At 61.8% G+C, this 13,181-nt stretch overlaps 2 protein-coding genes across 30 annotated transcripts in view; both read left to right on the forward strand.

Moving 5' to 3' along the window:
* Positions 1-8,308, forward strand: SPATA20 (spermatogenesis associated 20). Of its 2 annotated transcripts, none has more exons than XM_024746263.1 (17): positions 1-58; positions 736-860; positions 990-1,169; positions 1,283-1,347; positions 1,530-1,684; positions 1,763-1,906; positions 1,993-2,194; positions 2,726-2,856; positions 2,958-3,062; positions 3,286-3,360; positions 3,462-3,671; positions 3,753-3,945; positions 4,276-4,444; positions 4,727-4,938; positions 6,711-6,910; positions 7,699-7,779; positions 7,950-8,308. In XM_024746263.1, the coding sequence occupies exons 2-17, from the start codon at positions 784-786 to the stop codon at positions 8,118-8,120; spliced, it is 2,370 nt and encodes a 789-aa protein (XP_024602031.1). In that variant the 5' UTR covers positions 1-58; positions 736-783; the 3' UTR covers positions 8,121-8,308. The 2 variants fall into 2 exon arrangements, with proteins under 2 accessions (XP_024602031.1, XP_024602022.1); XM_024746254.1 differs by having other exon boundaries at positions 8-58; positions 720-860.
* A 4,214-nt stretch (positions 8,309-12,522) lies between these two features.
* The window catches only part of CACNA1G (calcium voltage-gated channel subunit alpha1 G), a 62,264-nt gene continuing 61,605 nt past the window's right edge, over positions 12,523-13,181 (forward strand). For all 28 annotated transcript variants that reach the window (XM_024743746.1, XM_024743814.1, XM_024743754.1 and 25 more), the window contains exon 1: positions 12,523-12,764. In XM_024743746.1, coding sequence (XP_024599514.1) covers positions 12,523-12,764 — 242 coding nt within the window. The remainder of the gene's footprint in view (positions 12,765-13,181) is intronic.

Below are 13,181 nucleotides of genomic sequence, written 5' to 3' on the forward strand. Positions count from 1 at the left end.
GGCGGTGCCGCGGCCTCTTGCTGCCCCGCTCCGCGCCGGTCCTCGCCGCGAGCCGCAGGTACGCGCGGGCAAAGGGGCCGCTCTGGACCAGTCTTCCCGGCTCTGGTCCCCTGTGCCTGCCCGGCCACCTCCCCACCCCCGACCCTGTGCCTACTTCCCCGAGTCCGCTCCCTAGACCTGGCCCAGACAGTAACCCCCTCCTCCCTTCCTCCCCTCCAGCTGCCGGGCTAGCTTGCCCCAGGGACCCTGTTCTGACACCACCTCCTGGAAGCCCTCCTTGAACCCCAATGCTGGGCCAAGGGTCCTTATCCAAAAGCACCTTGGGCTGGCCTGTCACAGTCCTTAATGCCGCAGGGGCCTGTCATTACTTAGACCTGCTCCTACAGTGCCACTGTCCCAGGCTGAGCCCCGTGAGATCAGGGCCAGTTTCTGATTCTTTGGGGGTCATGGGGTGTCTGGCACAGGACCTGGCCCCCCAGAAGTGCCCAGTGGGTGGATGTTGAGTGAGGGAGTCCCTGATGCCGAGTTTCTTCTCATTGCCCCTCACCTGGCCCAGTCCCACACCCAGCAGCCGGCAGCCTCCCTGCGCAGATCACACCCAGGCAGGCATGCCGGAGGGATACCTCCAGCCCAGCCACCCTGGGGTGGGGCCCGGTGAGGGGAAGAGAATGGAGCCGGAAGGACCATTCCACCCACTGTGACTCGCCCTGACCTCACAGTCATCACCATTCCCAGCGCCAGGTCTGAGAGGTTGGGGGAGACTAACCTGGCAGAGAGCCCCCAATGAGCCACCTTTCTTCACCTCCCGAAAAACACAAGGGGGAGCGCAAAGGCCACCGTCTCCCCCGTGGTTCAGAAAGGTGGGTTGGACTGGGAACAGGGGGTTCCAGGAGGGGTGCCAGAGGGCAGGGTGGGGTCAGGTGGGCCTCTGGGGGCGGTGTAGGGGGAGGCGGTGGAGACTCCTCACCTGACCTGCCTGCCCACGACAGGGGTAGCTCCTCCCAGGACAAGGACCGAAGCGTGACGGTCGGTAGTTCAGTGCCCATGTCGGCTGGAGGGAAGGGGAGCCGGACTAACTGCTCTCGGTCCACACCCCAGAAAGTCCCCAACCGCCTGATCAGTGAGAAGTCGCCGTACCTCCTGCAACATGCCTACAACCCTGTGGACTGGTGAGTCCCTCTCCTGATGCCCTCTCGGGGCAGCTGGACCCTCACCCCTCCTACCCCCCCACTGCCCACACCCGCCTGGGCTAGTGAGTGATGCCCCACCCTGCCGGGCCTAGGTACCCCTGGGGGCAGGAAGCCTTCAACAAGGCCAGGAAAGAAAACAAGCCAATCTTCCTTTCAGGTACTGCACCCACCTTCCCTGGGCTGGGTGAGGAGGGTGGTGGTGGCTAAGGGAAGGGTCCCCTGGGCCTGGGGGCCTCCCAGGAATCTACAGGCCAGGGCGTCTCTGGCTCAGCTGCGGCCCTTTGGCTGGCCCCCCTCTGACCGGTCACTGGCCCCCCCGGCCCCGTGACCCCATTCCAGTGGGGTACTCCACCTGCCACTGGTGTCACATGATGGAGGAGGAGTCCTTCCAGAACGAGGAGATTGGCCGGCTGCTCAGTGAGGACTTTGTCAGTGTGAAGGTTGACCGGGAAGAGCGGCCCGATGTGGACAAAGCGTATATGACCTTTGTGCAGGTGAGTGGTCTTCCCTTGGAGGAGCGGTTGCCCATGCACGTGGGGCCGCTGCCCTCACCTTGGCCCTCTCTCCGCCAGGCCACCAGCAGCGGTGGGGGCTGGCCCATGAGTGTGTGGTTGACGCCTAGCCTCCAGCCCTTTGTGGGGGGCACCTATTTCCCCCCTGAGGATGGCTTGACCCGAGTTGGCTTCCGCACGGTGTTGATGAGGATACGGGAGCAGGTGGGTGTGCGCTGGGGAGTGGGGGGCCGGGGGGTCAAGGGTGAGGGAACGGTGCTGACCTCCAGGTCTGCCCCTGCCTCCCATAGTGGACACAGAACAAGAGTCCCCTGCTGAAAACCAGCCAGCGTGTCACCGCGGCTCTGCTGGCCCGGTCGGAGATCAGCATGGGTGACCGCCAGCTGCCACCCTCCACTGCCACCACGAGCAGCCGCTGCTTCCAGCAACTGGATGGGAGCTACGATGAGGAGTATGGCGGCTTCGCCGAGGCCCCCAAGTTCCCCACGCCAGGTCAGTGCCCCCGCCCCGTGACCGCTCCAGCCCCGGCCTGGCCTTCTGAAGCCTGCCCTAGTAAGTGACCTCCTGACTCTCGTCTTGTTTAGTAACCTCCCACTCTCCTGTCTGGCCAGTGACCTCCTGAGCCCCAGCCTGTCTGTCAGTAGCTATCTAGTGAAGCCCTGACTTGTGGTCTTAGCAGGGACCCTCCAATGCCGACCTAGGTAACGATCACCTGTCCTGTGGGTTGATCTACGGACCCTCAGGACAGGTGATCGTTACCTAGGTCGGCATTGGAGGGTCCCTGCTAAGACCACAAGTCAGGGCTTCACTAGATAGCTACTGACAGACAGGCTGGGGCTCAGGAAGTGCTGACCTAGGTAACGATCACCTGTCCTGTGGGTTGACCTCCTGACCCTCAGCCTGTCCAGAGAGACTGCCTGTTGAGTGAACCCCTAACCCTAGCCTGGCCAAAGTCCTGATCACCCAGATCTCGGCCCCTTTGTCCTCCCCGGTCTCTCACCCGCTTGCTCTCGGTGTCTGCAGTGATCCTGAGCTTCCTGTTCTCCTACTGGCTCAGCCATCGGCTGACTCAGGATGGCTCTCGGGCCCAGCAGATGGCCTTGCACACCCTGAAGATGATGGCCAACGGGGGCATCCGAGACCATGTGGGGCAGGTGAGGGGGGGCTAGGCATTCCCTGGAGAGGGCAGCAGGCAGCAGCGGGGCGGGGACAGCAGCTGGGATCGGCCTCCAGCCCCACGTTCCTCCTGGCACAGGGCTTCCACCGCTACTCCACGGACCGCCAGTGGCATGTCCCCCACTTTGAGAAGATGCTGTATGATCAAGCACAGCTCACGGTGGCCTATTCACAGGCCTTCCAGGTGACCCCTGATCCCAGTCCAGAGCAGAGACCCAGCCTGTCCACCTAACGCCTGGCTGCCCCTTTGCAGGGCTTTCCTGGTGGCTTGAGGCTCTCCCTTAACCTCACCCCTAATTCTCTCTCATATGTCCACTACCCAGCTTCCCTCCCTCCCTTCCTGGGGGAACGCTGACTGCCCCTTGTACCTAGTTTCCTCTGCTTACAGCCTCCTTCCTTCCCATCAGATCTCTGGTGATGAGTTCTACTCTGAAGTTGCCAAAGGCATCCTGCAGTACGTGGCTCGGAACCTGAGTCACCGGGTGTGTGTCCACTAAGGCAGGCGGGTCTGGCTGCGGGAGGGCTCGGGGCCTCCACTGGCTGCCCTGAAGGCTGGGGCCAGCCAAGTCTCCCCTCCCCACAGTCTGGAGGCTTCTACAGTGCAGAGGACGGGGACTCGCCCCCGGAGCAGGGCATGAGGCCCAAAGAGGGTGCCTTCTACGTGTGGACAGTCAAAGAGGTCCAGCAGCTCCTCCCCGAGCCCGTGCTGGGCGCCACCGAGCCTCTGACCTCGGGCCAGCTCCTCACGAAGCACTATGGGCTCACGGAGGCCGGCAACGTCAGCCCCGGTCAGGTGAGGGCAGCTGGGTCACGGGAGGGGTCCTGGAGCCAGACAGGCAAGTGGACTCCTTCGGACAAGGGCTGTTTTCCTCAGGACCCAAAGGGGGAGCTGCAGGGCCAGAATGTGCTGACCGTCCGGTATTCACTGGAGCTGACTGCTGCCCGCTTTGGCCTGGAAGTGGAGGCCGTTCGGACCTTACTCAACTCAGGCCTCGAGAAGCTTTTCCAGGCCCAGAAACATCGGCCGAAGCCGCACCTGGACAGCAAGATGTTGGCGGCCTGGAATGGTGGGGTGGCCGTCTGAGGCCTGATCCGTTTATAGAATTACCCTTCATAAGGACCCTTATGCATGACAGGCACCTGCTAAACAGTAATTCTTCCTTTATCAGGTTCATTGTCCTTAATTTACAAATGAGCAAACTGAGGCCTAGAGAGTTACGGTAATCCACCCGAGGTCCCACGCAGGGACAGGAGCCCAGCTCTGCCTGGCGCTGGAGCTCAAACTCTTACCCGCTTACCCTATTGCTCCAGGGAGGTGTCAGAGCTTGGGGGGTTGGGATGGACATACTGGGAGGACCCCAGCCGGCGTCACAGCCACTCGTGTCTCCTACCTCCAGGATTGATGGTGTCTGGCTTTGCCGTGACCGGGGCTGTCCTGGGCCAGGAGAGGCTGATCAGCTGCGCCGTCAGTGGTGCCAGGTTCCTGAAGCAGCACATGTTTGACGTGGCCAGTGGCCGCCTAATGCGGACCTGCTATGCAGGCTCTGGGGGGACCGTGGAGCACAGGTGGGGGGCCGGACAGTCCAGGAAGGCTTGCCTCCCTGGGCATCCCATGCTTTTCTCTCTTCCCCTCTTCTCTTCTCCGGGTGGGCACTAGTCCTGGCTCTGCTTTCTGCCCGCTATGAGCTCTTAATCTCCCTGGGACCGTTTGGTCATCTGGGAAATGGGCTAACGGGACCTACCCAAGAGCTAGATTTTGAGGGTTAAACAAAAGCACGTGAAAAGGGCCTCCTCTGTGAAAGCTCCTCTCTCCCTGTCCTGTCTCCTCCCCAATGCCTGTCCCCCCAGCAACCCGCCCTGCTGGGGCTTCCTGGAGGACTACGCCTTCGTGGTGCGGGGCCTGTTGGACTTGTACGAGGCTTCACAGGAGAGCACGTGGCTCGAGTGGGCTCTGCGGCTGCAGGACACGCAGGACAGGATCTTCTGGGACTCCCGGGGTGGCGGCTACTTCTGCAGTGAGGCTGAGCTGGGGGCTGGCCTGCCCCTGCGTCTGAAGGACGGTCAGTGAGGATGTGGAGCTGGCCTGGGGTCCTGGACCCAACCGGGGCTTGGTTTTTCCTGGGGGAGGCATAAGTGCAGTGTGGTGGTGAAGGGCCAGCATGGGCAGGGGCCAGGCCCTCCTGGGCTCACATCTTTACCACTCATTAACCGAGTGACATTGGGCTGGTCTCGTTGCATTTCAGAGCCTCAGATTCTTTTTTTATAACGAATCAATTAATTAATTTATTTTTGGTTGCGTTGGGTCTTCATCGCTGTGCATGGGCTTTCTCTAGATGCGGCGAGCAGGGGCTACTCTTCGTTGCGGTGCGCGGGCTTCTCATTGCGGAGCATGGGCTCTAGGCGCACGAGCTTCAGTAGTTGTGGCATGAAGGCTCAGTAGTTGTGGCTCGCGGACTCTAGAGCACAGGCTCAGTAGTTGTGGCACATGGGCTTAGTTGCTTCGCGGCATGTGGGATCTTCCCGGACCAGGGCTCAACCCTGTGTCTCCTGCATTGGCAGGCGGATTCTTAACCACTGCGCCACCAGGGAAGTCCCCTCAGATTCTTAATATGCAAAGTGGAGCTAATGTTGGCATTCCCTAACATGGTTGACATGAAGATGGATGTAGCTATCCTGTGAGCGTGCTTAGTGGCAGTGTGGCATGCCTAGATAGATTGAACAAGGCCAGCTTCATCCCTGCCCTCATAAAGCTTACTGTTCAGTAAGGGAGACAACTAACAGACGGTAACATTTAAAGCAAAAACGCACACACAAATACGTAGTTAAAACTGTGAGTGCCTTGGAGAAGTAGGAGCTGCCCACCAGGTACCCTGTTCCTGACTTTTCTCAGTGGCATCTAGCATCACCTGATACCTCTGGTCTGTTAATGGTCTCTCCCCCCACTCACATGTAAGCGTCTTGGGGGCAGGATGTTGTCACTGCTTTATCCCCAGGATCTAGCGCAGGCCTGGTACATAATTAGGTGCTCAATAAACGTTAGCTGAATGACTGAAAGGGCCCTGAGGGAACAACGGTGGGGCCCAGCTGAGCCGGGGAGTCATTTAACCAAGGGCTGGAGGGCAAGATGGGGCCGTGTGATCCTGGAGGAGCAGGAGAGGGATTTCAGGTGGAGGGAACAGCCTGTGAGAGGCTCTGAGTGGGCAGCCTGTGCCCTGGAGGACAGGGCGGGCAGAGGTCAGCATGTCAGGGGAGGATGCCCAGGTGGGATGGATCCCTGCAGGGTCTTGTAGGTGTGGCAAGGAGTGGAAGGCTCTGGTGAGTTCTGAGTGGGTTGTGATTTGCTCTGGTTTAGGTTTAAGAATGTTACTCGGACCGACGGTGGAGAAGGGAATGGGGGCAGGGGAAACAGGGCGGCCAGGTACGAAGCCGTTAGTGGCGTTGGTCCAGGCAAGCGTCAGCAAAGGCCCAGACGAGGTAGAAGTACGAGGTGGGAGAAGTGGTCAGGTTGGATCTGTTCTGGTCACAGACCCTGCAGATTCACGATGGATTAAAAGTGGGAGGTGAGGGAGACGGAGGGAGGTATCAGCAGGGAGATCGGGGAGCCTGGGAGCCAACAGCTCAGCCTGGAGCAGGTGGAGTTGAGGATGCATGTGAGCGCGCAAAGGGTCAGTAACTGCTGGGGTCAGCATTACACTCTCAGACCTGGGGCATGAGCCGGCGGGCAGGGACTCCTCTACCCCATCCCTCCAGCTGCCCTGGCCACAGTCCTGGAGCAGGGTCCTGGGACCCGATGACCCTCCCTCTCAGCGCTTGCCCCCCATGCACCCTGCAGACCAGGATGGTGCGGAGCCCAGCGCCAACTCCGTGTCGGCCCATAACCTGCTTCGGCTGCACGGCTTCACAGGACACAAGGACTGGATGCACAAGTGTGTGTGCCTATTGGCCGCCTTCTCTGAGCGCATGCGCCGTGTCCCCGTGGCGTTGCCTGAGATGGTCCGCGCCCTCTCAGCCCACCAGCAGACCCTCAAGCAGGTGGGGCACTTGGGCAGGGACCGTGGGTGGGAGGGGAGCCGGGGCTGCAATAGAGACATGGAGTGGAGTCCCTGGGGCTGTCCCCAGAGCTCAGGTCCATGAATGTGTGGCCCTGTGTGAGTGTGTGTATAGGTATCTCCGAGGGAATGTCTGTAAGGCTGCTCTGTGCAGGTGGGGGAGTCTGTGTGAGTGCGTGTCTGAAGCAGGCCTCCGGCACGGACAGGTACCTGTGTGAGGGCCTGTGACTGGGGCTGTCCGAGGAAGGGGTTAAATATGGGTCCCTGTGGTTGCTGACGTGTTTCTCGGAGGCTTCTGTGTGCCTCTGTGATTCTCTGGGTGTCGGTGTGTTGGGGTCAGCGGTACAGTGTGTGCAGACATATGCTTGTCTGTGTGTGAGTCTCTGTGTGGTACTGCTGTGCGTGTCCCTCTGGTGTGTATGACTCTGGAGTGGAGGTCTGTGACTGTGTGCCTGCCTTTCTGAGTGTGTGCTGGTGTGAGTGAGTGAGTGTGCCCCACGTTCAGGCTAGCCTGCTTATATTTGCATGTTTGCCTATATATCTCTGCCTCTGTGTGTGTGTGTGTGTGTGTGTGTGTGTGTGTACGTGTCCTCACCTGCTGAGCGGTGAATCCGATGCGGCCTCCTGGCAGCTGGTCTGGGGGATGCTGAGCTGAGTCCCCATTTCTTCTTAGGCGTATAGGGTGGCTGGCAGGAGGATGGGGAAGCCCTGGCAGGTCTGGGTCCAGCCCCTCTGCACCTGTCACTGGAGTTACCTTTCTGTTCTGGCCAGATCGTGATCTGTGGAGACCCCCAGGCCAAGGACACCAAGGCTCTGTTGCAGTGTGTCCACTCCATCTACATCCCTAACAAGGTTTGGTCTGTGAGCCTGGCCCCACCCTCTTCCTCCTCTGCCAGGGCCCCCTCCCCTCCTCAGCTCCCCAGTATCTCCGGCTCCTTTGAAGGCCTGGGGAGAAGACACCCACTAGTGGGCCCTGCCGGTGTCCCAGTGCCCCCAGGTGACCCTCTCTGCCACTCTCCCAGGTGCTGATTCTGGCCGATGGGGACCCCTCGAGCTTCCTGTCCCGCCAGCTGCCCTTCCTGCGTACCCTGCGACGGCTAGAAGACCAGGCCACTGCCTACGTGTGTGAGAACCAGGCCTGCTCGATGCCCATCACCAAGCCCTGTGAACTACGGAAACTGCTACATCAGTGACTGCCTCCCCCACCTCGGGCTGGGGCGGAAGGTGGAGCTTCCCAGCCGGCCAGAGACTCAGGCCCTGCAGGGCCCCGCAGAGCCTGCGGCCACCCCTGAGCACACTGTCACCAGGTGACCTCGGCCGTCCTCGCTGCCCCACCATGGGCACCCACTTACCCTGGAATAAACCTAACAACGTCCTGCGGGAACCTCAGGGCCTCAGCCTTGCTTATAAGAGAGGGGCCTCGGGCTCCAGCATGGGAGCCAGCAGCCCAGGTCCCCTTTTCTGGGAGCCCCTAGCTGCCCCCTCTGCTTCCTTGGATTCCTCTTTCACCTTCAAAGGTCACCAGGCTGACTCTGCCCCGCTCTATGGTCATTGCAACCTGAGTGAAGCTCGGGTCAGGGGACCAGTAATGACCACCAGTGGTGTGGGTGTGTACTTGCACGGGAGGGGAAAGGCCAATCCTTGCCCTCAGGCAAGGTTAAGAAAGGGGCCTGCCCTCCCTTCCCATTGTCTCCTCCAATTTTAAGCTGGGGAAGAGGCAGGGGGATGCTTCATATAAGGTTTTATTTTTCATGGAATTTGCATATGTTCTGGTCCGTTATGGGAGCTGCTCTTATCAGGACATTTCTTTTGGGGTATCCGTCCAGCTCCCAGCCTTCCTGCAGGAGGTCATATGGTCCATCCCCCTGCCTTCACTTAAGTCCAGGGAAAGAGTTTTCTTTCATTTGGAGCATCTGTTGGGTTGGAAGTCCTTCTCCAAACCTGAGTCCTTCCTGCTTTAGGGAAAGCCTCTGCCTTCCTGTGATCTCCTCCTGTTCCCTCAATGTTGGGAGATACTCACAAGCCCCATCCTTGGCACCCAACATCTTCATAGGCCCTGGAACCCCCACCTAGTTTTCACCAGGGGGAGGGGACTGGGAAGCATGCTTTGGGAAGGGCAAGTGTAGGATAATGGGGCTGACCCCCAACCCTGGGCCCTTTGGGGGTCTGATGAGCCTAGGCACTCTTGTAGCCCCAGAGCCAAGCAGTAGAGAGAGCCAGAAGAGGCCGCTAGAGATGAGATTTGAACGGGGCCACTGCTTGCGGGGACATCAGCAGTGGGGAGGAGCGGGGCTGGAAGGAGCTAGGAGATGGGACTGACTCCGAGGTCTGCTCAGGACCACAGCCACCCCCTGCACACTGTCAGTCATGGCCACATACGGTCAACGGGACCCGGGTCTGGGCAGCTGGGCCCTTGGTGCAAGCCACCGGCGCATCTGGGGAGGATTAGGGCTCCAGCCAGCAAGGTCAGGTCCCCTTTCTGGCTGGACCCTGTTCAGCCTGGCCAGGAAGTCTGGGGGCTGGGCAAGCAGAGCCTGATCCGGTGGGCAGTAAGGAGGGAGGGTGGAGCACGGTGAAGCACAGGTGGCCTTTTTGGCAGCCCCAGCCCTGGCTTGGGAGAGGTCTAGGCAGTTTGCAAAGTCCTCTTGTCCATTGACCCTCATGAATGAGGTGGCAGGGCAGGTACCTTTGGCCTCATATGGATAGATGTTCAAGGCTCAGAGAGGGTGAGAGCCTGGCCTGAAACCGTTCAACATATCTCATTCTTTCTGGGGTCTTCAGCGTGCAGTAAAGACCACTAAGCCTTCCTCTTCCCCCAGGAGGTCCAGCTGTGAAGGAGGGTGCGTTTGGTGTTTTCTGCCCCTCCGTCCCATCTTCCTTCTGCTCCGTGTCTCCTCTTTTCCTTCCCCTGGTATCAGGCATGCGCCTGACAATGGGATTTAGTAAATGGGTTCAGAGGAAGGAGTTAGGGCCTTAAAGGGTTAGTTCTCTTGATCCTGTCTGGGAAGGGCAGGCCACTAGGCAGACTGCGGACCAGCGAGAGGGAAGGTGTCAGACACGAGGGCAAACCATAAATAGGCCCCTCTCCCAGAAGACCACTGAAAGTTCAAGACTGGCGCGGGCGCACGCGGAATGAGGGCAGAGACTCCCGCCAGGAGAGAAAGGCACTTAAGGGAACTGCTCATTAGCATGAAATGCAAATGAGCCCGGCCTCATTTGCACAACTCGGCGCAGGATTCGGCGAAAGGGCAACCTAGGAGGCAGAAGCCGCTCTGCCCTCCCTACTGCACTCCCCGCAACCCGCCCGGGAGGGGGCTGAGACACGCACCCCACTCGGCGGGAGCCGTGGGTGGCGCAGCCCTAGGGGAGCAAAAAACGCCAGGGAGTCGGGGGTGGGGGTGGGGGTATGGCGGGTGTAGGAGGTCATCCGGTCCATCCCTCTGCCTCTCCTCAGTGGCGTAAGTGGCCCCGAAGTCTCAGGAGAGGGAACTGACTTCCTTGGTTCCGCTGTGTCTACCTCCCGCAGAGGTGGGGAAGCGCTTCCCGACGTCTTAATCCTCGATGCCCTCCCCGCCCCACTTCACCCCAGCGCCCAGAACCCCGCTCCCGGGTACCCACAGCCTTTAGCGGTAGAGCTGGTGGCAAGAGGGAGCTGGGGCGCAGAGATCCCGGGGACTCAGGAAGGAGAGGCGGGAGGAGGGCCGGGGTCCACGTGCGTGCGCGCGCGTGAGTAGCAGCAGACCATCGAGGACCAGCTCCTGGTAGGGTGGAGATGTGCAAGGAGAGTAGCCCCGCCAATCTCCTGTCCTGCGGACAGCCTCCCCATAAGCTATTTTGGAACTCGGGAATGAGAAACTGAGGCACGGAGTGGGGGCTTGGTGGAACTTTGCAGGTTAAGAGTCGGCAAAGCCCAGATCTATGCTTCTACCTCCTCCCACACACTCGAGACCCTGGCAGGTCCCCTCGCAGGAACATCCCTCTGCTCCGCAGCTGCTCTTGGAGATCCGGGCTCTGGGTCCGGCGTGACCTGCCTGGGGCCACGTGTTCAAGCACGAAGCCCTCTCCTGAAGCTCAGGAGTGTCAACCTGAGATCAGGGTCAGAGGGTTAGAGTTAGGAGATTAGGGTCAAAGCCGCAGAAATGGACCTGGGAGGAGGAACAACAAGCTCAAGAGGTTGGTGGAGGCCACGCCCAGACCTTGATGCCTCAGCCTTCCCTGGGCTCCGCCCGTTTTCCTAAGACCAGCCTCCTCCAGCCTGAAGCCCTACCCCCGGGACATCCCGCTCCGCTCGCCCCTTCCTCAGTCCCGCTCCCAGGCTCAACTCCAGGGTGGGATATTAATCGGGTAGAGACCCAGGATTTCGCTCTAGGACCCTGGTCACACCCCTCACACCGGGCTGTCTGCCTTCCTTCTGCACCGGGCCCTCCCAGAGCTGAGCCCCGCCCTCCGGCTGCGGTCCAATTCTGGGGTCTTGGACAAAGGATGCCCGGGGGCCGGCGGCGCTATCCCAGGACCCCGCGCCAAACACTCTGATTCCCTGGGGCTTCCTCCAGAGGAGTCCCAGAGCCCCCACTGGCCAATAAGAAAGTGGGTTCGGTCTGGGTAGCCTTCTAATTGGCTCCAGTTTTCGGGAGCGGACACCAGGGCCAAGGGGAGGGGAGAGGGGCGGTCCCGGGCTTTGGGGTGGGAACCGGATTCCAGCTGTGGCTCTCTCCCCGGTGCCCCCGCCCGCACTGCCACGGCAGCCGGCCAATGGGAGTGCGGCTCGGGGCCGGCGGCGCGCGGCGATTGGCTGCGAGGCTGGCTGGGGAGAGGCGGGGCCGAGGCTTGAAGTTGGAGTGAGGGATCCAGCTGTGGTGTGCGCCGGGCTCCTCGCCGCCGCTTTCGCTTGCTCGCTCCGCGTCTCGGCCGGAGGAGGAGGCAGTGGTGCCGGCGACAGCTACGGCAGCGGCAGCCACCGCGGCGGCTGCGGCGGCGGCATCTCCGCCTCCACCCCTGCCCGGGACGGCCCCCCACCACCTCCCCGCCCCTCCTGGACCGTGAGCCCGCCGCCGGGTGGAGAAGGGAGCCGCCCCCCACCCCCTCCAAACCCACCCCCAAGGAGATTCCTCCTCCCCTCCCCCGCCGCCGCTGGCGCGGAGCCGGGACGATGCTGACCCCTTAGATCCTGCTCCAGCTGCGCCGCGGGAAGAGGGGGCGCCCCTCCTCGGCCCCCCTCACCCTCCACCCCCCTTTCGCTCTCCCCCTTTTGGGGCCGCTTCGCCGAAGGTAGTGCCGAATCTGGCGACCGGAGCCTGGGCGCGAAGCGAAGAAGCCGGAACAAAGTGAGGGGGAGCCGGCCCGGGGGGGGCCAGAAGCCCTGGGGAAGCGGGACTCGCGCCGGGCGGGGCTTCCCTGCGACCCGGCGCCCCGCGGGCAGCATGCCCCTGCGGGCAGGGGGAGCTGGGCTGAACTGGCCCCCCCGGGGGCTCAGCCTGCGCCCTAGAGCTACCCAGATGCGCCCCCGCCGGGGCCCCCCGGTTGCGTGAGGACACCTTCTCTGAGGGGCGCCCCTTGCCCCTCTCGAAACCACCCGGGGCCCCAGCTGGCCAGAGGATGGACGAGGAGGAGGATGGAGCGGGCGCCGAGGAGTCAGGACAGCCCCGGAGCTTCATGCAGCTCAACGACCTGTCGGGGGCCGTGGGCCGGCCAGGGCCGGGGTCGGCGGAAAAGGACCCGGGCAGCGTGGACTCCGAGGCGGAGGGGCTGCCATACCCTGCACTGGCCCCGGTGGTTTTCTTCTACTTGAGCCAGGACAGCCGCCCGCGGAGCTGGTGTCTCCGCACGGTCTGTAACCCATATCCTCCGGGGCACGACTGCCGGGCTGGGGGGCCGCAGGGGGGCGGGCCGCGCCGCCTGAGGGGACCAAAAGCCAGGTGAGTCGGAGAAGTGAGCCCGGAAGGTGGGCAGATGAGAGGGGGGCTGCAAAGGAGGGTAGGGGGCTTCGGAGTAGGAGCGGAGACAGGAGCAGGGTTGGCTGATACCCCAGGCGAGCCCCACCTCGGTACCCACACCTCAGTCCTCCTTGGGGGGTTGGGATCCAGGCCAGGAAAAGAGAGGAGACGCGCCCCACTGGTGTGCAGCTGGATGCTCTCCAGATGTGGGCAGGGGAGGGTCGTCATCCTCCAGATGTGGGGAGCTTCGGGAGCCTGGGAGCTCTATTCCGCCCGCCGCCGGTTAGCGAGCTGGGTTTGGTTTCCGAGTTTGGGGGGTGG

The sequence above is a fragment of the Neophocaena asiaeorientalis genome, unplaced genomic scaffold (genome assembly GCF_003031525.2).
Source record: "Neophocaena asiaeorientalis asiaeorientalis breed wild unplaced genomic scaffold, Neophocaena_asiaeorientalis_V1.1 scaffold1, whole genome shotgun sequence".
Taxonomy (NCBI): Eukaryota; Metazoa; Chordata; class Mammalia; order Artiodactyla; family Phocoenidae; genus Neophocaena; species Neophocaena asiaeorientalis.

What these genes read in the sequence shown, in the direction of transcription:
- SPATA20 (XM_024746263.1), top strand. Translation starts at nt 784, where the DNA reads ATGAGCCACCTTTCTTCACCTCCCGAAAAACACAAGGGGGAGCGCAAA. An exon ending in GCCTACAACCCTGTGGACTG is followed by an intron (nt 1,170 to 1,282) that starts GTGAGTCCCTCT and finishes TGCCGGGCCTAG; the next exon opens with GTACCCCTGGGGGCAGGAAG. An exon ending in CAAGCCAATCTTCCTTTCAG is followed by an intron (nt 1,348 to 1,529) that starts GTACTGCACCCA and finishes ACCCCATTCCAG; the next exon opens with TGGGGTACTCCACCTGCCAC.